At 41.8% G+C, this 26726-nt stretch overlaps 2 protein-coding genes across 3 annotated transcripts in view; one reads left to right on the plus strand and one right to left on the minus strand.

The window, feature by feature from the left end:
* LOC106613836 (A disintegrin and metalloproteinase with thrombospondin motifs 14) overlaps window positions 1-8522 on the plus strand; it is a 464750-nt gene extending 456228 nt beyond the window's left edge. For both annotated transcript variants that reach the window (XM_082978765.1, XM_082978764.1), the window contains 2 exons: window positions 2379-2489; window positions 6428-8522. In XM_082978765.1, the coding sequence (XP_082834891.1) occupies window positions 2379-2489; window positions 6428-7116 (800 nt within the window). In that variant the 3' untranslated portion in view covers window positions 7117-8522. The remainder of the gene's footprint in view (window positions 1-2378; window positions 2490-6427) is intronic.
* A 6666-nt stretch (window positions 8523-15188) lies between these two features.
* The window catches only part of LOC106594977 (steroidogenic acute regulatory protein, mitochondrial-like), a 371865-nt gene continuing 360327 nt past the window's right edge, over window positions 15189-26726 (minus strand). The window contains exons 5-7 of the mRNA XM_045687519.2: window positions 22855-23039; window positions 22532-22625; window positions 15189-15801 (exon numbers count right to left, since the gene is read on the minus strand). Of these exons, the coding sequence (XP_045543475.1) occupies window positions 15700-15801; window positions 22532-22625; window positions 22855-23039 (381 nt within the window). The 3' untranslated portion in view covers window positions 15189-15699. The remainder of the gene's footprint in view (window positions 15802-22531; window positions 22626-22854; window positions 23040-26726) is intronic.

The following is a 26726-nucleotide window of genomic DNA, read 5'->3' on the forward strand; positions in this document are numbered from 1 at the left end:
TAATTCTTAAAATAATTTATGTTTTTTGTGAACGTTTATCGTGAGTAATTTAGTAAATTCACCGGAAGTTTGCGGTGGGTATGCTAGTTCTGAACGTCACATGCTAATGTAAAAAGCTGGTTTTTGATATAAATATGAACTTGATTGAACAAAACATGCATGTATTGTATAACATTATGTCCTAGGAGTGTCATCTGATGAAGATCATCAAAGGTTAGTGCTGCATTTAGCTGTGGTTTTGGTTTTTGTGACATTATATGCTAGCTTGAAAAATGGGTGTCTGATTATTTCTGTCTGGGTACTCTGCTGACATAATCTAATGTTTTGCTTTCGTTGTAAAGTCTTTTTGAAATCGGACAGTGTGGTTAGATTAACGAGAGTCTTGTCTTTAAAATGGTGTAAAATAGTCATATGTTTGAGAAATTGAAGTAATAGCATTTCTAAGGTATTTGAATATCGTACCACGGGATTCCACTGGCTGTTGAGTAGGTGGGACGATTTCATCCCACATACCCTAGAGAGGTTAAAGAGCTCTGATTACCTGGGGAGACAGGAGAGGAGAGGAGGGGGTTCTTAAAGAGCTCTGATTACCTGGGGAGACAGGACAGGAGAGGAGAGGAGGAGGTTCTTAAAGAGCTCTGATTACCTGGTGAGACAGGACAGGAGAGGAGAGGAGGAGGTTCTTAAAGAGCTCTGATTACCTGGGGAGACAGGACAGGAGAGGAGAGGAGGAAGTTCTTAAAGATCTCTGATTACCTGGGGAGACAGGAGAGGAGAGGAGGAGGTTCTTAAAGAGCTCTGATTACCTGGGGAGACAGGACAGGAGAGGAGAGGAGGAGGTTCTTAAAGATCTCTGATTACCTGGGGAGACAGGAGAGGAGAGGAGGAGGTTCTTAAAGAGCTCTGATTACCTGGGGAGACAGGAGAGGAGAGGAGGAGGTTCTTAAAGAGCTCTGATTACCTGGGGAGTTTGGAACAGATGGTGCGTTGTGGCTTTGTCTGAGACCATGTTTATGTCAAGTTAGGACATAGGCTACTGCTTCACTGTGGTTTGTGTTTGTTGTATTGTTGGTTACTGATGGCCCCTTGGTGTGTGTTGTTGGTTACATGAAAATTGCTAAAAAACATCACATTTGAAGTTTTGGAATGGCCTAGTCAAAGTCCAGACCTAATCCCAACTGAGATGTCGTGGCAGGACGTGAAATGAGAAGTTCATATTTTTTTGTTATTTGTAAATTCAGGCTCCCTTTATCTAATATTAGGTTTTGGTTGAAGATTTGATAACATTCAGTATCAAAAATATTCAAGAATGGAGAAAATCAGAAAGGGGGCAAAGACTTTTTCACAGCACTGCATATATTATGTATGTATAAAAAATAAAAATAAATACGAAATTTGTGTCTGCGGACCCCACATGGGGTCGCAAACCCCTAGTTCGGGAACCACTGCCATAGCAAATCCCTTTTGGTGCTATATGTAACCTTTTTTTGAAGGTTCTATGAAGAACCATGCTCAAGGTTCTAAATGGAACATGGTGTTAATGTTCTATAAAGAACCATTAGTAAAAGGCTCTATATAGCATCAAAAAAGGGTTCTACTATGGTTGCAACCCTTTTCCTATGGTCCTTTATAGAACCTTTATGGAGAATGGTTCTATAAAGAACCTTCTTTAATCTTAAATGTTCTTTGTATATCCAATTGAAAACCACACAGGGTTTTATTCTGGTCAGACATGTTATATTGTTAAAATACCGTAGGTGTTATTATTGACAAGTTGAATGAAATGAGCTTCCTCTGGAACAGCTGGGGTCCCTGAGGAGAGAATTCAGACCCACTGACTGATTTAGTCATCTGTTCTCAACTGACACAAGGCCATAACATGAGTCTTTCACAGGACACCATCACTGGCCATAGTCATATACAAAATGTAATGGCATAACACAACACATCAGATAACCTGACATGACACTCTCACTCACAGCTGCACAAAAAGAGCTGTGTGTAAACCACGCCCCCAAATATTCTAATGAGCTGCTTCCCCTACATTTGAATTATCACTAGAAGAGGAAAGAACCATTTTCTGAACTGTAAAGAACCATTTGAAGAGCTCAAAGGGCTATTTGAGTCATTATGGTTCCACATAGAACCATCACCTTCCCAAAGAACCCTTATGTAGGGTTGCAGTTAAGGTAACTTTCCCCAAAATGTCCAGGATGTCCAGAACTCCCAGTCGGTACATTACCAGAAGAAGTAAGGAAAAAGCAAGACATCTGGAATCATCCAACCTGGATTTCTGGAAAATCTGAATTTTGCAACCCAAAGTCCCACCATGTAATAATGTGTAAATGTTGCCGTCTCTCATCCTGTGGTATAAACAGGACAGTCATCGCTGCCCCCGCTCACTAAAGAAGCCATGGAGAATTCAACAACGAAGACGGAGGGTGTACATCAGATTGTTCCTGATAATCCTGTCCACAAACTCTCCTCCAGTAAGTGAGCATGAGATGCTTCTATTGGATCCAATAAAATCCTAGTCTATTCTATTCTTCTATTGGAGTTTATTGGATTCTAGTCTATTCTATTCTTCTATTGGATTTTATTGGATTCTAGTCTATTCTATTCTTCTATTGGATTTTATTGGATTCTAGTCTATTCTATTCTTCTATTGGATTTTATTGGATTCTAGTCTATTCTATTCTTCTATTGGATTTTATTGGATTCTAGTCTATTCTATTCTTCTATTGGAGTTTATTGGATTCTAGTCTATTTTATTCTTCTATTGGATTTTATTGGATTCTAGTCTATTCTATTCTTAGCGGCTTACCATTTTAAACATCTGATACTAAAGAGTATGTCTGAGAAATATGTTTGAGGTACAGTGTGTAGTGAATTCGGGGAACAGCCCTGACTGGGACTCAACCCATAACCTTAGGCGTTACGCCAAGAGGTCCAAATCTCTTTTCTTTTGTGACCAACTTTTTATTCAGTTTTGTCATTATTTTGTTTTTCAAAGCGGGGTTACAAGTACAAAAACAATCAAATAAATGCATACAAAGATAACCCAGCCCCCTTCCACCCGCCCTCATCCTCAATTGTTCCTTGACCAGCCCCATTCCTTCTTGTTGTCGATAATTCTAGTGTTATAACTCCTAACAGTAACTGGTAACTGGTTAAATGGGAGAGTGAGGTAGTCGCCATCTTAGAGCCAATCATTTTTCAGCAGCAGTGCTGCCCTCCGGCAGTAATCTTCTCTGATTGATTGAGAGATTCAAGGGGCTATCATCGTTAAGTAACATAATTAAAGGAAAGCATTGAATATTTAAATTCATGAACTTCGTGGGGAAAAAAGGCATTTATCTGTAGGGCACACCCACATCAAATGAAAGAATGTGCCTACCTGATTTAGGGGACACAGTGAACAGTTGCACATTGGGGCCAATTTCATTGTAAAATGTTTCCTTGGTGTTAAATACAGTGAATAAGTTGGTGGTTGGGATTACAGAATGCCATGGTCTTATTGTTTCCATATTCTGTTTGAGTTAAAGGATTGTTCAGATTCAAGTAGATCTGTAGACCGTACTTTTTTAATGGCTAGCTCAGAATATGAGCTTTCCAAAAGTTGTTTATATATCATAGTGCACTCCTTTATGGAGCCCAGATAACTTATTTTATAAATCCCATCATTGGAGGTTTCAGTAGCTGGGTTTCCCAAAGGTCTCCATAGCTGACTTAAGTTGTAAATATATATATTTTTTTTCCTTGGAATGTTCTTAAACCATTAATGTCCATGATATCAGTAAGGATACGGATTCCACATTTGGACCATTGAGGGGATGCTAAAGGCTATCCTCCAGATCACAAGGCATTATTGTGAAATATTGGGAGTCTGGACATGCCATTTTGATTCCCAGTTACATTGTTTTTCAAATAGAAATTGTGTGAGCAATAATAGGGTTAAAGCATAGTTTTACATTGTGTAAGGGAGGTATCAGTGAAGACCACCTCTTCCAGGGCAATAGGAGCCAGGGGGCAGAATAATCACGTCTAAACCAATTTCGGATGGGGCGAAATGCTAGTGCCGGAAATACAATTTAAGGTTAGGTATGGATAGTCCTCCTACATCTTTCCCTCTTTGTAAATGTGTTCATTTTATCTGGGATCGTTCACCTTGCCAAATACATTTTGAAGCCGCTCTATGACTTTCTGCCCAATAGCCAGAGCCATAGGAAGCATTGAACTACAGAAACCCAGCCGCAACTGGGATATTCCATCTACTGAGGTTGGATTGAATTGGTTTGAGCGTTCTGTTAGTTTCTGCCAATGGTTTTATCTACAGAAGGAGCTACACTGAGTATACAAAACATTAGGAACACCTGCTCTTTCCATGACAAAGACTTTTACATTTTGGTAGGACTTCATTGTAAATGAGAATGTGTTCTTAACTGACTTGCCTAGTTAAATAAAGGTCGAATAAAATATTTATAAATAAAATAGCCTGACTAGGTGAATCAAGGTGAAAGCTATAATCCCTTTTTGATGTCACCTGTAAATCCACTTCAATCAGTATAGATGAAGGGAAGTAAAAATGGAAGGAGACAGGTTAAAGAAGGATTTGTAAGCCTTGAGACATGGATTGTGTATGTGTGCCATTTAGAGGGTGAATGGACAAGACACAAGATTATAGTGCCTTTGAAAGTAGTAGGTGCCAGGCACACTGGTTTGAGTGTGTCAAGAACTGCAATGCTGCTGGGTTTTTCACGCTGAAGAGTTTCTCGTGTGTATCTCGTGTGTATCAAGAATGGTCCACCACCCAAAGGACATCCAGCTAACTTGACACCACATTGGAGTCGACATGGGCCAGCATCCTTGTGGAACACTTTTGACACCTAGTAGATTCCATACCCAGGCGAATTGAGGCTGTTCTGAGGGCAAAAGGGGTGCAACTCAATATTAGGAAGGTGTTCCTAATGTTTTCTACACTCTGTGTATATCTACTACCAAATATTTAAAATGGGAAACGATTGAGTTTCCATAAGTATAATTATTTTGTCGACTGGGGTGGGTGTTGAAAAAAGAAATCTGCCCACGCCTCAGATGCTACATCAGTCCGCTAATAGAGGACTAGTAAAGGCCAGGTGCACTTCTTTTGTGAAATATATATTTTTATTAAATTCAGATTTTTCAGGGGGTGCAGCACGGCTAGGATTCTAAGGGTTTTGTAATGATCAATTATCCTTTTAAAATGATAAACTTGGATTAGCTAACACAACGTGCCATTGGAACTTGGTTGCTGATAATGGGCCTCTTTACGCCAATGTAGATATTCCGTTTCCAGCTACAATAGATATTTACAACATTAAGAATGTCTACACTATTTCTGATCAATTTTAATGGACAAAAAAATGTGGTTCTCTTTCAAAAACAGGGACATTTTAGTCATTTACAGTAGTGAATGCATACATTTCATTTCATGCATTTTTTTTTTGTACTGGCCCCCCGTGGGAATCGAACCCAGAACCCTGGTGTTGCACACACTATGTTGGCGTTGCAAACACCATGCTCTACCAACTGAGCCACAGGGAAGACACAGGACATTTCTAAGTGACCCCAGACATTTGAACAGTAGTGTATATCTATTATTAATGATGTAGTTGTTATCTTTAGTGTTAATAAGACCATAAAAACAGTCCCACAGTGAAACCCAGGCATTGGTCGTTCTCCATCCAGGTCATGGAGTCGCTCCTCCGTCACATTGGCCACTGACTCCAAACTTTCCACTTCAGTAGAGTAGGTATCCATTTTAGAAACGAGCAGTGCAAGAAATGTATTTATCTGTTTTAATTGCAAATCGAAGGTAGACGTAACTAACACTCTCTTGGATAGTATTGGTCAACTCTTTCTGTTGTCGGGTGTTTTAATAAACATTTTGCATTCAAGCCTCAGTTTTGGATGTATTCATTTTTCTGACAGTGTGCGGGTCGCCATGTCTTCCAGTATTGTTATTGTTGACTGCTACTCACCTGGAACAGACACTATTCAGTAGTAAGGACCTTAAGAGAGCAGACGGCATCTTATCATTCATGGGTGTTGAGAACCGCCATGTTCCCACAGGTGAATTCTGAATGGACAGAATAGTCCAGCTACTGGAGAGAAATACACCTGCTATTGTTACTTTTTAATACAGTGACCAGCCCACACCTTAATGTGATGTTATATGTAATACACATTTATTAGAAAATAAGTCACTTCATTCCTAGTTATTTTGCAAAAGAAAAGCCAGGAGAAAGCCACAAGTTTTCAGTGCATGCCAGCGGAACGGGATATAGTTGAAGAGGTTGCCAGGTGTTGGGTTGCCAGGTGTTGGGTTAATGTCACTACTGTATGAGGAAAGAGCCGTAATGTGTCTGACTCTTCTCTCGCCCCACAGATGAGCCATGTCTTGGAGACAAGTCTATATTCTGCCAGATGGAGGTCCTAGCCCGTTACTGTTCCATTCCAGGCTACAACAAGCTGTGCTGTGAGTCCTGCAACAAGAAGGAAGGCTTCACCACCCTCTTCTCTCCATCCCCAGACCTCCACAAGACTGGAGGATCCTCCGACTCAGACTCTGAGACGGGCCCAGACCAGGAGACCTCCACCCAGCCCAACCCCACCGCCTCCACCACCCTACCATCAGACTCCCCACTCCCCACCACCACCCAGAGCCCATCCCGAACCACTAAGACCCCTAGACGGCCTCGCTCCACTGCTCAGGGCCTGACCACCTTACCGTCGGCGAGTGCCGTCGTTCCCCAGGGTCCTTCCTTTGGGGTCGGGGATGGAGACTCGGTCCCTGGGCTCCCTTCTCTACCTCCAGGTCCCAGCCCGCCTCTCCGGCCCCGGCTCCGATCCAATGCTGCTCCAGACTCCAATGGAGACCCTGCTTTATCGCCATCTAAAGAGCACATCAGTCCAAACAACCGCTCTTTAGGCCAATCCGCCGGCCCCGGCCCTGAACCCGAGCCTGCTGGAACTGTGGCTGGCGTTGCTGCTGCCAGGTCAAGAAGGGAGGATGTAGGATCAGACTCAGCTCACAGAACCAGAACAACCAGAACCCTGTCCCATGTGCTGACATGATCACTGACTTATCCTGGGACTTGCTGCTCAGTAATATGGTCCACCGTGACTTCTGTCAGCTAAACGTTATTGCAACGTTGTTACAGCATTAGAGTGTTACAGCGTTACAATGTGACAATGTTACAATATGACAATGTTACAATGTGACAACTTTATTACAACATTGTTACAACATTATTACAAACATCTGATGGATTGGACTGGACTCTCAACTGATTGCTGCAAGAATAAATTAACATACAATTTAAAATAAATCCATGCCAGTGGACTTAGACCAGTAATGGTTACCTCATCGAACCAGCAGAGTGATCTCTATGCATTTGCACTGCATCACTCAGCCCTCTCTGCTTCAGTTACTAAATGGAATGATAAAAAATAAAATAAAATGGTGCTGGAACTAAAATGACTACAAGACATGTTAAACAATGTGATGACTGCATTGCTACCATTTACTTCCTGATCTGTGTACATGTTAAACAATGTGACGACTGCATTGCTACCATTTACTTCCTGATCTGTGTACATGTTAAACAATGTGACGACTGCATTGCTACCATTTACTTCCTGATCTGTGTACATGTTAAACAATGTGACGACTGCATTGCTACCATTTACTTCCTGATCTGTGTACAGTTGTGCAAACATATTTTGAAAGTGCATCAGAACTACTTATTGAACTTTAATATTGTGAAGATATTGTGTGGCACGGCCAAAAACCTTAACTTTAGGGGCTGTCACAAGTTGAAGTGGTGATGTCACAAGTATTGGTGATGTCACAAGTATTGGTGATGTCACAAGTTTGGAGATGATGTCACAATGTATTGGTGATGATGTCGCAGTGTCTTGGTGATGATGTAACTTCCTCCAGGGAGCTTTGTACCCTCTGCCCATTGGTGCTCTTATTGTTGAAGTGCTTCCCAAACAACCATTTACAAGAGATTGACCTCAGAGGTCATCTAAAGGTCAAAAGGTCAACAGGTCAAGTCTGTTTGTAAAGCCAACCCCACTGTAGCATGCACATTACCTTTGTGGAAAAACTCACATATGCTTTAAAAGATAAAAAGAAAACCATTCTTGATATTTTTTTGTAAGTGATATATTTTGCAAGTAATATTGTATATAGTGTACATTTCAGCAGCATAGTATTATCTAAGAAACTAACAGCCAGCCAACAGAATGTAAAGTATAATGATGTCAGTCGAGAAGTAGAGAGAATGCTGTAAGTCTGCAGAGTGGTTGGTCTGATGTCACGCTGTTTCAAGTTGTGCATTACCTCATTCCTGTCTTGCAGTTCATAACATCATTATGTGTATTGTATAGTTCTTGTATATACATGAATGAAAAGCTTTAAATGTTAATATTTATTAAATTTTTAAATGGTAGGGAGGAGAAAAAAACGTTTAAAAGAAAAATGTAAAAGTTGTCGTCTTTTTTGCGTCATCTTGGTCCGAGTCGAAAGCTAATCAGCTGGTGAAAAAACTCAGTCAGATTAGGACAATACCTTGTTGTTCAAATACTTTTTCCTATCTTCAAACCTTTTTTTATGCTAACAGTAGGATTCAGTTCATACCCAGACCACATCTTGAAGGGACAATCTGCAGTTGATGCATCACTCTAAATATTGATGATGTATACCCATTGATTCTTGAAGAATAGAACTTATAGACGCCTCATTGTCTTAGTTCAACTGTCCTACCCCATCAGAACTCAAAATACGCTGAGTGTACAAAACATTAGGGACACCTTCCTAATATTGAGTTGCATCCCCTTTTCCACTCAGAACAGACTCAATTCATCGGAGCATGGACTCTACAAGGTGTCAAAAGCATTCCACAGGGATGCTGGCCCATGTTGACTCCAATGCTTCCCACAGTTCTGTCAAGTTAGCTGGATGGCCTTTGGGTGGTGGACCATTCTTGATACACACGGGAAACTGTTGAACGTGAAAAACCCAGCAGCGTTGCAGTTCTTGACACACTCAAACCGGTGCTCCTGGCACCTACTACCATACTCCGTTCAAAGGCACTTATATATTTTGTCTTGTCCATTCACCCTCTGAATGACACACATACACAATCCATGTCTCAACTGTCTCCTCCCCTTCATCTACACTGATTTGAAGTGAATTTAACAGGTGACATCAATAAGGGATCATCGCTTTCACCTGGTCAGTCTGACCACCTCCGGCTCTATCCAGGGACCCATTGTGTCTGGATATCTTCTTACAAGTTTAGATCTGTACAGTGAAGTGAAGCCATTTACATCACCCTTATCCCACACTCTAAAATCATTGACAGGTGGCCCCATTGACTTATGCCATCAATTTGTATCTTAACATAAATACATCAATATTAGCTGTGAAATAATTTTCAGACAGGGAGGGACCAGGAAATGAGGTCACAATGCGGACAGTGGGCGGATAAGACATTTTAATGCCATACACTTTTCATAAAATATCACAATCCGAATGTGGACAATATCAGGACACATGACATGTTAGCACTAGGTATTATAACGGTGGATTCTGAATGATGGTGGTGACGAGTTGTCGTGCAGAGTACCGCGTTATTGGAAACTCACACTGTTCTGCAGGCAGTATTGCCGGTTTTGACTAGATGGAGTACAGCAAACCTTTCGTAGCAAGGTTAGGATAACTTACGTAGCAAGTTAGGAGAATTAACATAGCAAGTTAGGAGAATTAGGTTAAGGTTAGGAAAAGGGTTAGGGTTAAAAGTCACCTAAAATTAATGTTGTGTTCGAGACCACTTAAAGTGAGATCAATTGAAGACCAAGACCGGAGCAAATCGAGCCACTCTACAAATGTTTACTAACCCAAACACAGTGGGGAACAATGGGCCTTCTACGCATTCAGAGAAGGGCTAAGGATGAATAAAATAAGGATTATAATAATGATAATGATATTATTATTTTCAATGATGTTCTGATTTAATCTGGGGCGGCAGGTAGCCTAGTGGTTAGAGTGTTGGACTAGTAACCGAAAGGTTGCAAGATCAAATCCCTGAGCTGACAAGGTAAAAAAACTGTTGTTCTGAACATGGCAGTTAATCCACTGTTCCTAGGCCGTCATTGAAAATAAGAATTTGTTCTTAACTGACTAAATAAAGGTAAGAAATATCATCCATTTTTGTTGGAAAGGAATGGATTTATCTCTGGGGAGAAATATCTAGTTAGCTAAGTCAGCGATTGGCTAGCCCATCAGAAGCAAGATAAAGGCGTCTGCCATTCAACTGTATTAGGGAAACATTTTGGAGTGACAGTGGAATCAACCAATCACATTTTGACTTAATGAGTGGGACCGTTTTTACAAAAACGTATGGAAACAACATGTCACTGCGCAATTGCGAACAGTAGTTTTCCCACAGTCTAGCTAGCTAGCTAGCTTTTGTTGTCAGCTAGTTTGCAGGGGCTGCAGCAGCTGTTATCAAAGAAGATGTTGTTGCTAATTTGTTAGCTTCTCCCTTTTCAAGAATAACTTTTAACAAGTTAAGTTTCAAATGATCATCATCTTGTGAGTGGAACTGTGTTTGTTATTGCAGCGCCTGTTGTTAGCCGTCTCTTTGAAAATAACTTGTGTGTGTGAAACGTTGTTGCGTTTTAAGTGGAACTGACAGCATTTTAGCATCATGAAATCTTATTAAAATCTGTTCATGTACACCCCCAGGAAGAATGACACTTAAAAAAAATAATCTGACAATCGACCACTTAGATATGGTCATTTCCACGTTTTCATGAATTCTTAGAATGTTTGGGAATTATGTATACTAATGCATTTGTGGAATTTCTATAGCAGTATAGAGTGAGAAAGCGGCCATGTGTTTGGACAATTAATAGACACTGCAGTAAAACCGAATAAAACCATCTGTCTTGTCCAGAATCATTCACTTTGAACTGGACTGTGTGTTTAGAGGCAGTAGGGCCTGTCATCATTCACTTTGAACTGGACTGTGTGTTTACAGACAGTAGGACCTGTCATCATTCACTATGAACTGGACTGTGTGTTTACAGGCAGTAGGGCCTGTCATCATTCACTATGAACTGGACTGTGTGTTTACAGACTGTAGGGCCTGTCATCATTCACTTTGAACTGGACTGTGTGTTTACAGACAGTAGGACCTGTCATCATTCACTTTGAACTGGACTGTGTTTACAGGTAATTGGGCCTGTCATCATTCACTTTGAACTGGACTGTGTGTTTACAGGCAGTAGGGCCTGTCATCATTCACTTTGAACTGGACTGTGTGTTTACAGACTGTTGCAACAGCGAGACATTAGATCATTAGAAACCATTCGCCAAAAGCCACAAAATACACCTGAATAGATTTCTGTAAATATGTAAATACCACAGGAGTCCTCTTCCATTTGGGAACTTTACAGTCCTATTGATCAAACAACCATGAGAAGGTAGGCTCTCTCCCTCAGTTATGCACATCAACCAGATCAACAACTAATGCTAGCCAGAGCAAGATGAGCTAAAATCTAACGAAGGAACATTAGATAAACCCTATCAAACTTTTTTCAGCTAGTTGGCCGTCAAAATTACACTGATAAACGATGGGGAATTGTAGCCTCCACGTCCTTCTGCAGCTTGCCTGCCAATGCATGCTTGTCCCAATCAAGCACCCAAGCTAACTGGCTGAAGTTGCATCTCTAGCTGTGTATATCCACCGAAAAACAATATGAGGGGAAAAAGTAGTCACTCACCCACTCCTCCAATGGCATGACATCCTCCTAGCAAATATCTAGCTAGCTATCTAGCTAACTCGAGGCTCTGTATTTTTAGCTTGCTACATAAATAGATACGCTAGCCTATTAGCCACATTATGATTGACTTGTGATCATTGCCCTTGCTAGTTTGATTGGATTGACATTCCCAGCATTAGTTACATTCGTCCGTTTTTGTCCAGAATATTGAGTCATTGAAACTGAAACCGTGCATCCGGAATGGAGGCAGCAAACAATGTACCAGGGCAGTTGTGATTTACAACCTGATAACAATATTTTTGTATTGGTGAATTATACTATACGTGCATTAAACTGCACCCATCTATTCTGCCAACAATGCCTTAGTGTACGTCATGTAACGCCGAGTCAAATAGAACCTATTTTTAAAACCTCTCATGAAGTTGGTTATGTGGCATAAACTGGGAATTTGATATTTTTGACTGAATTTATGATTGTCTGTTTGTTTCATATCTGCAAAGTAGTTAACACTGTCAGTTCCACTTTAAGGTCAGAGGTTAATTTTGAGTGCTAAAAGTGACATGTTTTTTTTTGCAAAGGGAAGTAGTAGTAGTAAATTTCGATTGGGAATTGCTTAATGGTTGTGTTTTTTAGTCTTCTGATTGGCACCTACTGGCTTATTATTTTAGAGTTTATGGACTGCTTATCCTTTACCATCGTGCTGTGTGTGACTGCTGTCTTTCCATCAGACCTGTACAGTGGTGTAGTGGTGCTTTAACATCATGCTGTGTGTGACTGCTGTCTTTCCATCAGACCTATACAGTTGTGTAGTGGTGCTTTAACATCATGCTGTGTGTGACTGCTGTCTTTCCATCAGCCCTATACAGTGGTGTAGTGGTGCTTTAACATCATGCTGTGTGTGACTGCTGTCTTTCCATCAGCCCTATGCAGTGGTGTAGTGGTGCTTTAACATCATGCTGTGTGTGACTGCTGTCTTTCCATCAGCCCTATGCAGTGGTGTAGTGGTGCTTTAACATCATGCTGTGTGTGACTGCTGTCTTTCCATCAGCCCTATGCAGTGGTGTAGTGGTGCTTTAATATCATGCTGTGTGTGACTGCTGTCTTTCCATTAGACCTATCCAGTGATGTAGTGGTGCCTGGAGAAGTGGGTGTACTCTAATTTTGCCAAAAAGTTCCCGTCCAGCGAAGGATTTTTTTCACACGTGGTGTCTTTCCTATGTTTTCAGATTTTCACTCTCAAAATCACACCTTTTTTTAAATAGAAAAAATATAAACGTGATTGTTGAAGTCAACAACAATGCTTAAACCACATCAATCTGATTGGGTGGGTCTGTCAGGGCCCGGCTCCCCAGTGGGTGGGCCTGTCAGGGCCCGGCTCCCCAGTGGGTGGGCCTGTCAGGGCCCGGCTCTCCAGTGGGTGGGCCTGTCAGGGCCCGGCTCCCCAGTGGGTGGGCCTGTCAGGGCCCGGCTCCCCAGTGGGTGGGCCTGTCAGGGCCCGGCTCTCCAGTGGGTGGGCCTGTCAGGGACCGGCTCCCCAGTGGGTGGGCCTGTCAGGGCCTGGCTCCCCAGTTGGTGGGCCTCTGTCCACCAAGGCTCATCCATGTCTACGCCCCTGATGCAAACAGCGCGTAATGACATCACAAATAGCCTACTAACCAACAATTCTGACTAAACGTTTTCCAATACCTGGTTTGCATACTCTTTGTTGCCTTAGTTAGCATTTACTGGTAGATTCATAAGTTGAAACGTCTTTCCTATCCTACCGGCTACCGATGTCATTCTTCTGTGAGCTGCTCCATGCCAAAACCAGTTGAGAGAGTCACACTCTTGCTGCGAGTACAAATGACAGAGTACAAATGTATCCGACACCGGTCAATATGTGGTCTCGAGACCGTACTACAACACTACCTAAAACGCTACAATTGTCCCCGACGCTACTTGAACATATCTAGCCACAAACAGACCTGCCCTGAGAACAGCCTTTGTTTCCAATAAGGCTGCTTGTCCTGCATCACTAAAACGATCATTAGAACAGCGTTTGTTTCCAATAAGGCTGCTTGTCCTGCATCACTAAAACGATCATTAGAACAGCGTTTGTTTCCAATAAGGCTGCTTGTCCTGCAGCACTAAAACGATCATTAGAACAGTGTTTGTTTCCAATAAGGCTGCTTGTCCTGCAGCACTAAAACGATCATTAGAGCAGCGTTTGTTTCCAATAAGGCTGCTTGTCCTGCATCACTAAAACGATCATTAGAACAGCGTTTGTTTCCAATAAGGCTGCTTGTCCTGCATCACTAAAACATATATTTTCCTCCTCTTCTCTGTGCTTTATTAACATTGTATTTATGAAATGGAAATGTAGAAAGAGGAGTGTTTTTGAAAATACTCTGCTGGAAAAAATATTTGAAGACATGAAGGTTATTTTATTTTCCTGTCCAGAATGCACCACAGCATACTGTACAGTCAACTACTAATATTGCATCTGATAGTCGACTGAAAGGCATTTCTTTTGGAGGTGTTTCAGGCAGTTGCAGACTTACAGAAGACATAGAAATACATAGTCATGAGGTTTGTGTGGTTTATTATTATATATATATATATATTTAAATTGAACCTTTATTTAACTAGGCAAGTCAGTTAAGAACAAATTCTTATTTACAATGAGGGCCTACACCGGCCAAACCCGGGCGGCGCTGGGCCAATTGTACGCCGCCCTATGGGACTCCCAATCACGGCCAATTGTGATACAGCCTGGATACTGGTACAGTATATTATTCATGAATTCCTATTATGAGCTCAGCTTGTTCTCTCAGACGGGCAGACCCATGTGTGTGTGTGTGTGTGTGTGTGTGTGTGTGTGTGTGTGTGTGTGTGTGTGTGTGTGTGTGTGTGTGTGTGTGTGTGTGTGTGTGTGTGTGTGTGTGTGTACATGTAATGTAACTACATTTTGCAGTAGCTTGGTAGTTGAACTAAATTCAAATCTTGGTGGTGTTTTCAGTAGTTAATTATTTTGCTATGTAGCGGTGTAGCTAACTACAGGAAATATACACTACTGTTTTACCATGTAGCGGTGTAGCTAACTACTGGAACTACACACTACTGTTTTACCATGTAGCGGTGTAGCTAACTACTGGAACTTTACACTACTGTTTTACCATGTAGCGGTGTAGCTTACTACTGGAACTACACACTACTGTTTTACCATGTAGCGGTGTAGCTAACTACTGGAACTACACACTACTGTTTTGGCAAAAATAAAATATGGCTAAAGTAGGCAAAGTAGTCTTTTTCAGCATGCCACCTGCCTAATTTTCATTTGAAATGTTGTTTTGGGGTCTTTAACAGGCGGCAAAATTACACATTCTGTTAAGATATGACCCCAAAGTGATCTATTCTTGCAATGTGTAGTCTATGACATTTCAGATTTAGATATGATACTTTTTCACAAAGTAGTTTGGATGGAGTGAGCTTTAGTGTAGCTTAACTTATTCCAGTGTGAAGTAATTGGTAGCTTGGTAAACTATATATTCAGAGTAGCTTCAACCAACACTTCCCGTGTGTGTGTGTGTAGATGTGTGTGTCTGTCACACACCCTGAAAGAGAGGGCACCCTGGCATGTCTTCACAGCGGTGGGTGGCTCTCCTCTGGGTGTCTGGGTGCTCCTAGTGAAAGGCCAGAGCCAGCCTGCAGACGGTTCTGTCTCTGTGTGTGTGAATGGCAGCCAGGTCCTTCAGTCTCTCTCTAAGTCTCTCTCTCTCTCTGTCTCTACTCCCAAGCACTCAACTCCAGTTAGTGTGTATCAGAGAGTGTGTGCGGTGGTTGTCTGGCTCTAGACACTGTGGGAGCATGGTGGTTTGTGTGTCACTGAGTAGGTCCCTCGGCCAGCCGTCTGCGCAGACACCGTGTGAAATCCACCTGCGCTCGTGGCAACGCTTGATTGACAATTGACTTTGGCAGCCAGCCCTGAAAATACAGTACATACATATTCAATCTTCAAATCAAATCAAATCACATTTTATTAGTCACATGCGCCGAATACAACAGGTGTACACCTTACAGTGAAATGCTTACTTACAAGCCCTTAACCAACAATTCATTTTTAAGAAAATACCTAAAAAAGAGTAAAAGATATGAATAACAAATAATTAAAGAGCAGCAGTAAATAACAATAGCGGGGCTATATACAGGGGGTACCGTTGTCGAGGTAATTGAGGTAATATGTACATGTAGGTAAAGTTATTAAAGTGATTATGCATAGATAATAACAGAAACCCCAAACAACGTCTATGTTAGAAAACGGCACTCATTCATACATACATACATACATACATACATACATACATACATACATACATACATACATACATACATACATACATACATACATACATACATACATACATACAGACATACATAATTATTCGTTCCTATGGCCTATTTATTGCCTACCTCCTCATGCCCTTTGCACACACTGTATATAGACTTTCTTTTTTTTCTACTGTGTCATTGTCTTGTTTATTGTGTTATTGGCTTGTTTATTGTTTACTCCATGTGTAACTCTGTGTTGTTGTCTGTGTCACACTGCTTTGCTTTATCTTGGCCAGCTCGCAGTTGTAAATGAGAACTTGTTCTCAACTAGCCTACCTGGTTAAATAAAGGTGAAATATAAATTTAAAAAAATAAAATAAATACATACATTCTGATAGTATTCAGACCCCTTGACTTTTTTCACATTCTGTTACGTTACAGCCTTATTCTAAAATGGATTAAATAAAAATTGTCCTCAATCTACACACAATACCCCATAACGACAAAGTGAAACAGGTTTAAAAAAATATAGATATATATTTACATAAGAATTCAGACCCTTTGCTATGAGACATGAAATTGAGCTCAGGTGCATCCTGTTTCCATTGATCATCCTTGAGATTTTTCTACAACTTGATTGGAGTCCACCTGTGGTAAATTCAATTGATTGGACATGATTTGGAAAGGCACACACCTGTCTATTTGAGTCCACCTGTCTATATAAGGTCCCACAGTTGACAGTGCATGTCAGAGCAAAAATCAAGCCATGAGGCCGAAGGAATTGCGTGTAGAGCTCCGAGACAGGATTGTGTCGAGGCACAGATCTGGGGAAGGGCACCAAAACAATTCTGCAGCATTGAACATCCCCAAGAACACAGTGGCCTCCATCATTCTTAAATGGAAGAAGTTTGGAACCACCAAGACTCTTCCTAGAGCTGGCTGCCCGGTCAAACTGAGCAATCAGGGGAGAAGGGCCTTGGTCAAGGAGGTGACCAAGAACCCGATAGTCACTCTGACAGAGCTCCAGAGTTCCTCTGTGGAAATGGGAGAACCTTCCAGAAGGATAACCATCTCTGCAGCACTCCACCAATCAGGCCTTTATGGTAGAGTGGCCAGACGTAAGCCACTCCTCAGTAAAAGACACATGACAGCTCACTTGGAGATGGCCAAAAGGTACCTAAAGTTCTCTCAGACCATGAAAAACAAGATTCTCTGGTCTGATGAAACCAAGGTTGAAGTCTTTGGCCTGAATGCCAAGTGTCACGTATGGAAGAAACCTTGCACCATCCCTACGGTGAAGCATGTGGGGATGTTTTTCAGTAGAAGGGATTGGGAGACTAGTCAGGATCGAGGGAAAGATGAACAGAGCAAAGTACAGAGAGGTCCAGAGCGTTCAGGACCCTCAGACTGGGATGAAGGTTCACCTTCCAACAGGATAACGACCCTAAGCACACAGCCAAGATAACGCAGGAGTGGCTTCGGGACAAGTCTCTAAATGTCCTTGAGTTGCCCAGCCAGAGCCCGGACTTGAGCCTGATCGAACATCTCTGGCATGACCTGAAAATAGCTGTGCACCGACGCTCCCAATCCAACCTGACAGAGCTTGAGAGGATCGGCAGAGAAGAATGGGAGAAACTCCCCAAATACAGGTGTGCCAAGCTTGTAGCATCATACCTAAGAAGATTCAAGGCTGTAATCTCTGCCAAAGGTGCTTCAACAAAGTACTGAGTAAAGGGTCTGAATACTTATGTAAATGTGATATTTCAGTTTTTTTTGTTATAAATTAGTAAAGAAAATCTAAAAACCTGTTTTTGCTTTTCATTATGAGGTATTGTGTGTAGATTGATGAGAAAAAAATTACAATTTCATATATTTTAGAATAAGACTGTAACCTAACAAAATGTGGAAAAAGTCAAATGGTCTGAATATTTTCCGAAGGCACTGTACTGTACATACATACAGTGGCAGTGAGAGCAGCGCTCTAATGAAGGTGGACCATATCTCACCATATGTGTAAATTAGGTGTCATCATGGGGATGAAGGTACAGTGGTTCGCCCTTTAAAAGTTGCGGTGTACTGCAGCACAGCTTGCGTGGTGCCGCAGGCACGTTATTTAAGTGCCAACTACGGGTACCATTAATGCTAGTTAGTGCTAGTTTGACCACCAGAGGGTATCTTTGAGAAGCATTTGATAGCCTTCAATAGTGGCTGTACTAGAGAATTTAAAACCTTTTTTGTAAGAACATAGTATATGGGACTGATTTTAAGAAATGTTGCTTAATTAATTTGATTAATATTATGTTGTTCCCTCTGGGTTTCTGTTAGGATGGAACGGAAAATATGGCGCTGTACAACGTGATGGTTGGGAGTAGGCTACATCGCTGGGCTATTTAGCCATAGAATCCCTGTGTCATGCGGGCACGCGGGAGACCGGGGTTCAATTCCCAGATGGGGAGAAAAGAGTAGGCTGTCCTTGTAAATAAGATTCCATATGTGTTATTTCATTGTTGTGATGTATTCACTATTATTCTACAATGTAGAAAATAGTAAAAATAAAGAAAAACCCTGGAATGAGTAAGTGTCCAAACTTTTGACTGGTACCTGCTTAATTCATTTGATTAATAGTATGGTGTTTCTACTCCAAGAAAAACGTAAAACCCTCTGGGTTTCCGTCAGGATGGAACGTAAAATATGACGCTGGACAAAGTGACAGTCAGGAGTAGGCTACAGTACTACAGTAAGAGCAAAATAATCCTAACAAAATAAAAAAAATAAAAACCTTAGTGTAACAACAGTTTTAGTAAGTAATACCGAAGTCCTGCACAATTATCAGTTTCTATTTAGGTTTATGTTGCCCATTCATTGTCAGTTAGAGACACAGTAGGACCCAAAAGCATAATCAGTGCTCTAACTCCCCCTTGCTCTGGTCTGGAGCAATGAAGTGGTGACGCAGAGTACCGTACTAAACCACAAATTACCTCTAAGTACCGCAGCATAATAGCAAAACTTTTAGTGGAGCAACCACTGTAGACCATGTCTCATCCTATGTGTAAATGAGGTGTCATCATGGTGATGAAGGTAGACCATGTCTCATCCTATGTGTAAATGAGGTGTCATCATGGTGATGAAGGTAGACCTTGTCTCATCCTATGTGTAAATGAGGTGTCATCATGGTGATGAAGGTAGACCATGTCTCATCCTATGTGTAAATGAGGTGTCATCATGGTGATGAAGGTAGACCATGTCTCATCCTATGTGTAAATGAGGTGTCATCATGGTGATGAAGGTAGACCATGTCTCATCCTATGTGTAAATGAGGTGTCATCATGGTGATGAAGGTAGACCATGTCTCATCCTATGTGTAAATGAGGTGTCATCATGGTGATGAAGGTAGACCATGTCTCACCCTATGTGTAAATGAGGTGTCAACATGGTGAAAGGATTGGAACATTAATTTGTATTTGTCTTGTTTAGTCTTATGAAAAATTGTAAAGCGCACGGTATGCCAGCCGTGCCTCAGTAAGACAGCTGCTGCTTCAGTGGTGGTCCATTCCCTGCACAGCAGCATTTGTGTGCTTGCATTACATTGGATGGTCTTGCTTGATCCTACATGTTCTCTAAGGAAGTTCTATAACGTATCAGTACAGCAGTCTTAGCAACCTGAAGACCTATATATAGAAGGTTCCAGCAGCTGAAAGTGACAGGTCATTTCCTGTGAAACATCGTGCTTAGCTTCATTTGACAGAAAGTGTTTAGAGAAAGATGTTGCTGCCAACCCTAATGGCAGTAGCAGGAGCCAGGTGTGTGTGTGTGTGTGTGTATATGTGTGTGTGTGTGTGTGTGTGTGTGTGTGTGTGTGTGTGTGTGTGTGTGTGTGTGTGTGTGTGTGGTGTGTGTGTGTGTGTATATGTGAGTGTGTGAAACCCCTATTGGCAAATGCATCTGACAGCAAAACATGTTGATATTTTGAGCTTGTAGAGGATGGAGGAGCAGCTTTAGCTGTGGTGTGATGAAATACTCTATCTGTGTCACCAAAGCGTTACTTGAGCTGACATATGCAATGTTTACCGTGCATGCAGTCTCTGCTAAAGTGGGAACATTGACTGACTGCTATAGTTACAGGTAATTTTTATTATTATTTAAATGTTTTATTTCACCTTTATTTAACCAGGTAGGCCGGTTGAGAACAAGTTCTCATTTACAACTGCGACCTGGCCAAGATAAAGCAAAGCAGTGCGACAAAAACAACAACACAGAGTTACACATAAACAACGTACAGTCAATAACACAATAGAAAAATATATGTACAGTGTGTGCAAATGTAGAAGATTAGGGAGGTAAGGCAATAAACAGGCCATAGAGGCGAAATAATTACAATTTAGCATTAACACTGGAGTGATAGATGTGCAGATGATGATGTGCATGTAGAGATACTGGGGTGCAAAGGAGAAAAAATATAAATAACAATATGGGGATGAGGTAGTTGGGTGTGCTATTTACAGATTGGCTGTGTACAGGTGCAGTGATCGGTAAGCTGCTCTGACAGCTGATGCTTAAAGTTAGAGAGGGAGATATAAGTCTTCAGCTTCAGTGATTTTTGCAATTCGTTCCAGTCATTGGCTGCAGAGAACGAGAAGGAAAGGCGGCCAAAGCAGGTGTTGGCTTTGTGGATGACCAGTGATATACCTGCTGGAGCGCATGCTACGGGTGGGTGTTGCTATGGTGACCAGTGAGCTGAGATAAGTCGGGGCTTTACCTAGCAAAGACTTATAGATGACCTGGATCCAGTGGGTTTGGTGACGAATATGTAGCGAGGGCTAGCCAACGAGAGCATACAGGTCGCAGTGGTGGGTAGTATATGGGGCTTTGGTGACAAAATGGATGGCACTGTGATAGTAAACTGGATGTCTGAGTAGAGTGTTGGAGGCTATTTTGTAAATGTCATCGCCAAAGTCAAGGATCTGTAGAATAATCAGTTTTACGAGGGTATGTTTGGCAGCATGAGTGAAGGATGCTTTGTTGCGAAATAGGAAGTCGATTCTAGATTTAATTTTGGATTAGAGATGCTTAATGTGAGTCTGGAAGGAGAGTTTACAGTCTAACCAGACACCTAGGTATTTGTAGTTGTCCACATATTCTAAGTCAGAACCGTCCAGAGTAGTGATGCTAGTCGGGCAGTTGGGTATGGGCAGCAATCGGTTGAAGTTTTACTAGCATTTAAAAGCAGTTGGAGGCCACGTACAGAGTGTTGTATGGCATTGAAGCTCATTTGGAGGTTTGTTAGCACAGTGTCCAAAGAAGGGCCAGATGTATACAGAATGGTGTCTGCGCAGAGGTGGATCAGAGAATCACCAGCAGCAAGAGCAACATCATTGATATATACAGAGAAAAGAGTTGGCCCGAGAATTGAACCCTGTGGCACCCCCATAAAGACTGCCAGAGGTCTGGACAACTGGCCCTCCGATTTGACACACTGAACTCAGAAAAGTAGTTGGTGAACCAGGCGAGGCAGGCATTTGAGAAGCCAAGGCTATTAATGCGGTGATTGACAAGAGTCAAAAGCCTTGGCCAGGTCGATGAAGAAGGCTGCACAGTACTGTCTTTTATCGATGGCGGTTATGATATCGTTTAGGACCTTGAGCATGGCTGAGGTGCACCCATGACCAGCTCGGAAACCAGATTGCATAGTGGAGAAGGTACGGTGGGATTCGAAATGGTCGGTGATCTGTTTGTTAACTTGGCTTTCGAAGATTTTAGAAAGGCAGGGCAGGATGGATATAGGTCTGTAACAGTTTGGTTCAAGAGTGTCTCCCCCTTTGAAGAGGGGGATGACCGCGGCAGCTTTCCAATCTTTAAGTGGATCTCAGACGATACAAAAGAGAGGTTGAACAGGCTAGTAATAGGGGTTGCAACAATTTCGGCGGATCATTTTAGAAAGAGAGGGTCAAGATTGTCTAGCCCAGCTGATTTGTACGGGTCCAGGTTTTGCAGCTCTTTCAGAACATCAGCTATCTGTATTTGGGTGAAGGAGAAGTCATTTTCACAGCAGCTTTAGTCGTTGATGGTAGCCTTGAATATCAATTCAAACCTCTTCTTAAGTAGCCTGAGGGCCAGTCTGTTTGTGCGATATGTCATATGAACATGTTTGGCATGACAATGAATGACAAGGTGTTGGCACAATAGCACAAACAGACTGGCACTCAGGCTACTTAAAGGGGAGGTTGGAATTGATATTCATGATCTAAACTGACATGTGATGGCATCCTAGTCCATCTGTAGCCTAACAAGTTGGGGTCAAGTTGGGGTCAATTTGAATTCAAGTCATTCAATTCAGGAAGTGGATACAAAATTAAAGTTGATAAAAAAAGAAGAAAAGAAAATCTACCTTGACATCCATGTTGAGGAGCCACGTAAAGTGGCTCCTGCCTGTGTCGTCTGCCAGGGGCTCGATGACAATACACGTTGGTCCGTCCTCCGCTCTATTCAGATCAAGTAAATAAAATCACTCATTAAAACTCTATTAACAATGTAATGTGTAGAAACCTACAGCATAATTATTAACTGAACCTAAAATAACCTTTATATCAAATAACCTTTGCAATGGCCCTTCTGTGACAGCATGAGCCATAAACAGGCTTTGGTCCAAGCGCACCCTCTATCCAACTCTATGAGCCAGGCTTATCCGAGCAAAGCCGGTGTTCTTGTTACCTGACGAAGCTTTTCTGAGGAGGGAAGGACTCCAGGTGTGTGGCTGCTCCCCCCAGATAGATACATGACTCCTGTCTGGAGAAGTGTCTCACACTCAGGAAGTCTCTCTGGCCTATCAGGTTGCCGGCTGTCTCTGCTGACACCTCGTGTGTAACCATGGTTTCCGGGCCAGCTTGCTTTAGAACCTTCAACACAAGAGACAGACTGACAATACAATATCATTTACTGTACTGCTATGTGTCCCAAATAGGACCGTATTCCCTATATGGAGCACTGCTTTCTCATGTCACTACTAGTGCACTGTATAGGGAGTAGGATGCCAGTTGGGACGAAGGCTTTGTAATGCCAGCTGAAGACACAGGATCTGCCGTAGCAGTTTGTTCTTCCCTCATCAGAATGTCACCAGACAAGTGTGATATCCTGGTGTTGTAAAGACTATTGACACTGTATGGTCCATGTCTACTGTAAAACTATCGACCATCGACACTGTGTGGTCCACGTCTACCGTAAAACTAGCGACACTATCAACTATCGACACTGTGTGGTCCACGTCTACTGTAAAACTAGCGACACTCTCAACTATCGACACTGTGTGGTCAACGTCTATCGTAAAACTATTGACACTATCGACCATCGACACTGTGTGGTCCACGTCTACCGTAAAACTATTGACTATCGACTATCGACACTGTGTGGTCCACGTCTACCGTAAAACTATTGACTATCGACTATCAACACTGTGTGGTCCACGTCTACCGTAAAACTATTGACATTATCGACTATTGACACTGTATGGTCCATGTCTACCGTAAAGCTATCGACACTATCGACTATTGACACTGTGTGGTCCACGTCTACCATAAAACTATCGACTATTGACAGTGTGTGGTCCACGTCTACCGTAAAACTATCGACTATTGACAGTGTATGGTCCACTTCTACCGTAAAACTATCGACACTATCGACTATTGACACTGTATAGTCCACGTCTACCATAAAACTATCGACTATTGACACTGTATGGTCCACGTCTACCATAAAACTATCGACACTATCGACTATTGACACTGTATGGTCCACGTCTACCATAAAACTATCGACACAATCGACTATTGACACTGTATGGTCCACGTCTACCGTAAAACTATCGATACTATCGACTATTGACACTGTGTGGTCCACGTCTACCATAAAACTATCGACTATTGACACTGTATTGTCCACGGCCACCATAAAACTATTGACTATTGACACTGTGTGGTCCACGTCTACCATAAAACTATCGACTATTGACACTGTATGGTCCACGTCCACCATAAAACTATCGACTATTGACACTGTGTGGTCCACGTCTACCATTAAACTATCGACTATTGACACTGTATGGTCCACGTCTACCATAAAACTATCGACACTATGGACTATTGACACTGTATGGTCCACGTCTACCATAAAACTATCGACTATTGACACTGTGTGGTCCACGTCTACCATAAAACTATCGACACTATCGACTATTGACACTGTGTGGTCCACGTCTACCATAAAACTATCGACTATTGACAGTGTGTGGTCCACGTCTACCGTAAAACTATCGACTATTGACACTGTATGGTCCACGTCTACCGTAAAACTATCGACACTATCGACTATTGACACTGTATGGTCCACGTCTACCATAAAACTATCGACTATTGACACTGTATGGTCCACGTCTACCATAAAACTATCGACACTATCGACTATTGACACTGTATGGTCCACGTCTACCATGAAACTATCGACACTATCGACTATTGACACTGTATGGTCCACGTCTACCGTAAAACTATCGATACTTTCGACTATTGACACTTTGTGGTCCACGTCTACCATAAAACTATCGACACTATCGACTATTGACACTGTATGGTCCACGTCTACCATAAAACTATCGACTATTGACACTGGGTGGTCCACGTCTACCATAAAACTATCGACACTATCGACTATTGACACTGTGTGGTCCACGTCTACTATAAAACTATCGACTATTGACACTGTGTGGTCCACGTCTACCATAAAACTATCGACTATTCACACTGTGTGGTCCACGTCTACCATAAAACTATCGACACTATCGACTATTGACACTGTGTGGTCCACGTCTACCATAAAACTATCGACTATTGACACTGTGTGGTCCACGTCTACCATAAAACTATCGACTATTGACACTGTATGGTCCACGTCCACCATAAAACTATCGACTATTGACACTGTGTGGTCCACGTCTACCATAAAACTATCGACTATTGACACTGTGTGGTCCACGTCTACCATAAAACTATTGACTATTGACACTGTGTGGTCCACGTCTACCATAAAACTATCGACTATTGACACTGTGTGGTCCACGTCTACCATAAAACTATCGACTATTGACACTGTGTGGTCCACGTCTACCATAAAACTATCGACTATTGACACTGTGTGGTCCACGTCCACCATAAAACTATCGACTATTGACACTGTGAGGTCCACGTCTACCATAAAACTATCGACACTATCGACTATTGACACTGTATGGTCCACGTCTACCATAAAACTATCGACTATTGACACTGTATGGTCCACGTATACCATAAAACTATCGACACTATCGACTATTGACACTGTATGGTCCACGTTTACCATAAAACTATCGACTATTGACACCGTATGGTATACTTCTACCATAAAACTATCGACTATTGACACTGTATGGTCCACGTCTACAATAAAACTATCGACTATTGACAGTGTGTGGTCCACGTCTACCATAAAACTATCGACTATTGACACTGTGTGGTCCACGTCTACCATAAAACTATCGACTATTGACACTGTGGTCCACGTCTACCATAAAACTATCGACTATTGACAGTGTGTGGTCCCGGTCTACCATAAAACTATCGACTATTGACACTGTGTGGTCCACGTCTACCATAAAACTATCGACTATTTACACTGTGGTCCACGTCTACCATAAAACTATAGACTATTGACACTGTATGGTCCACGTCTACCATAAAACTATCGACTATTGACACTGTATGGTCCAAGTCTACCATAAAACTATCGACTATTGACACTGTATGGTCCACGTCTACCATACAACTATTGATACTATCGACTATTGATAATGTGTGGTCCACGTCTACCATAAAACTATTGACTATTGACACTGTATTGTCCACGTCTACCATAAAACTTTCGAATATTGACACTGTATGGTCCACGTCAACCATAAAACTATCGACTTTTGACACTGTATGGTCCACGTCTACCATAAAACTATTGATACTATCGACTATTGACACTGTGTGGTCCACGTCTACCATAAAACTATTGTCTATTGACACTGTATGGTCCACGTCTACCATAAAACTATCGACTATTGACACTGTATGGTCCACGTCTACCATAAAACTATCGACTATTGACACTGTATGGTCCATGTCTACCATAAAACTATCGACTATTGACACTGTGGTCCACGTCTAGCATAAAACTATCGACTATTGACACTGTGTGGTCCACGTCTACCATAAAACTATCGACACTATCGACTATTGACACTGTGTGGTCCACGTCTACCATAAAACTATCAACTATTGACACTGTATGGTCCACGTCTACCATAAAACTATCGACTATTGACACTGTATGGTCCATGTCTACCATAAAACTATCGACACTATCGACTATTGACACTTTATGGTCCACGTTTACCATAAAACTATCGACTATTGACACCGTATGGTACACTTCTACCATAAAACTATCGACTATTGACACTGTATGGTCCACGTCTACCATAAAACTATCGACTATTGACAGTGTGTGGTCCA

This window comes from Salmo salar, chromosome 01 (assembly GCF_965601325.2).
Source record: "Salmo salar chromosome 01, fSalSal1, whole genome shotgun sequence".
Classification (NCBI taxonomy): domain Eukaryota; kingdom Metazoa; phylum Chordata; class Actinopteri; order Salmoniformes; family Salmonidae; genus Salmo; species Salmo salar.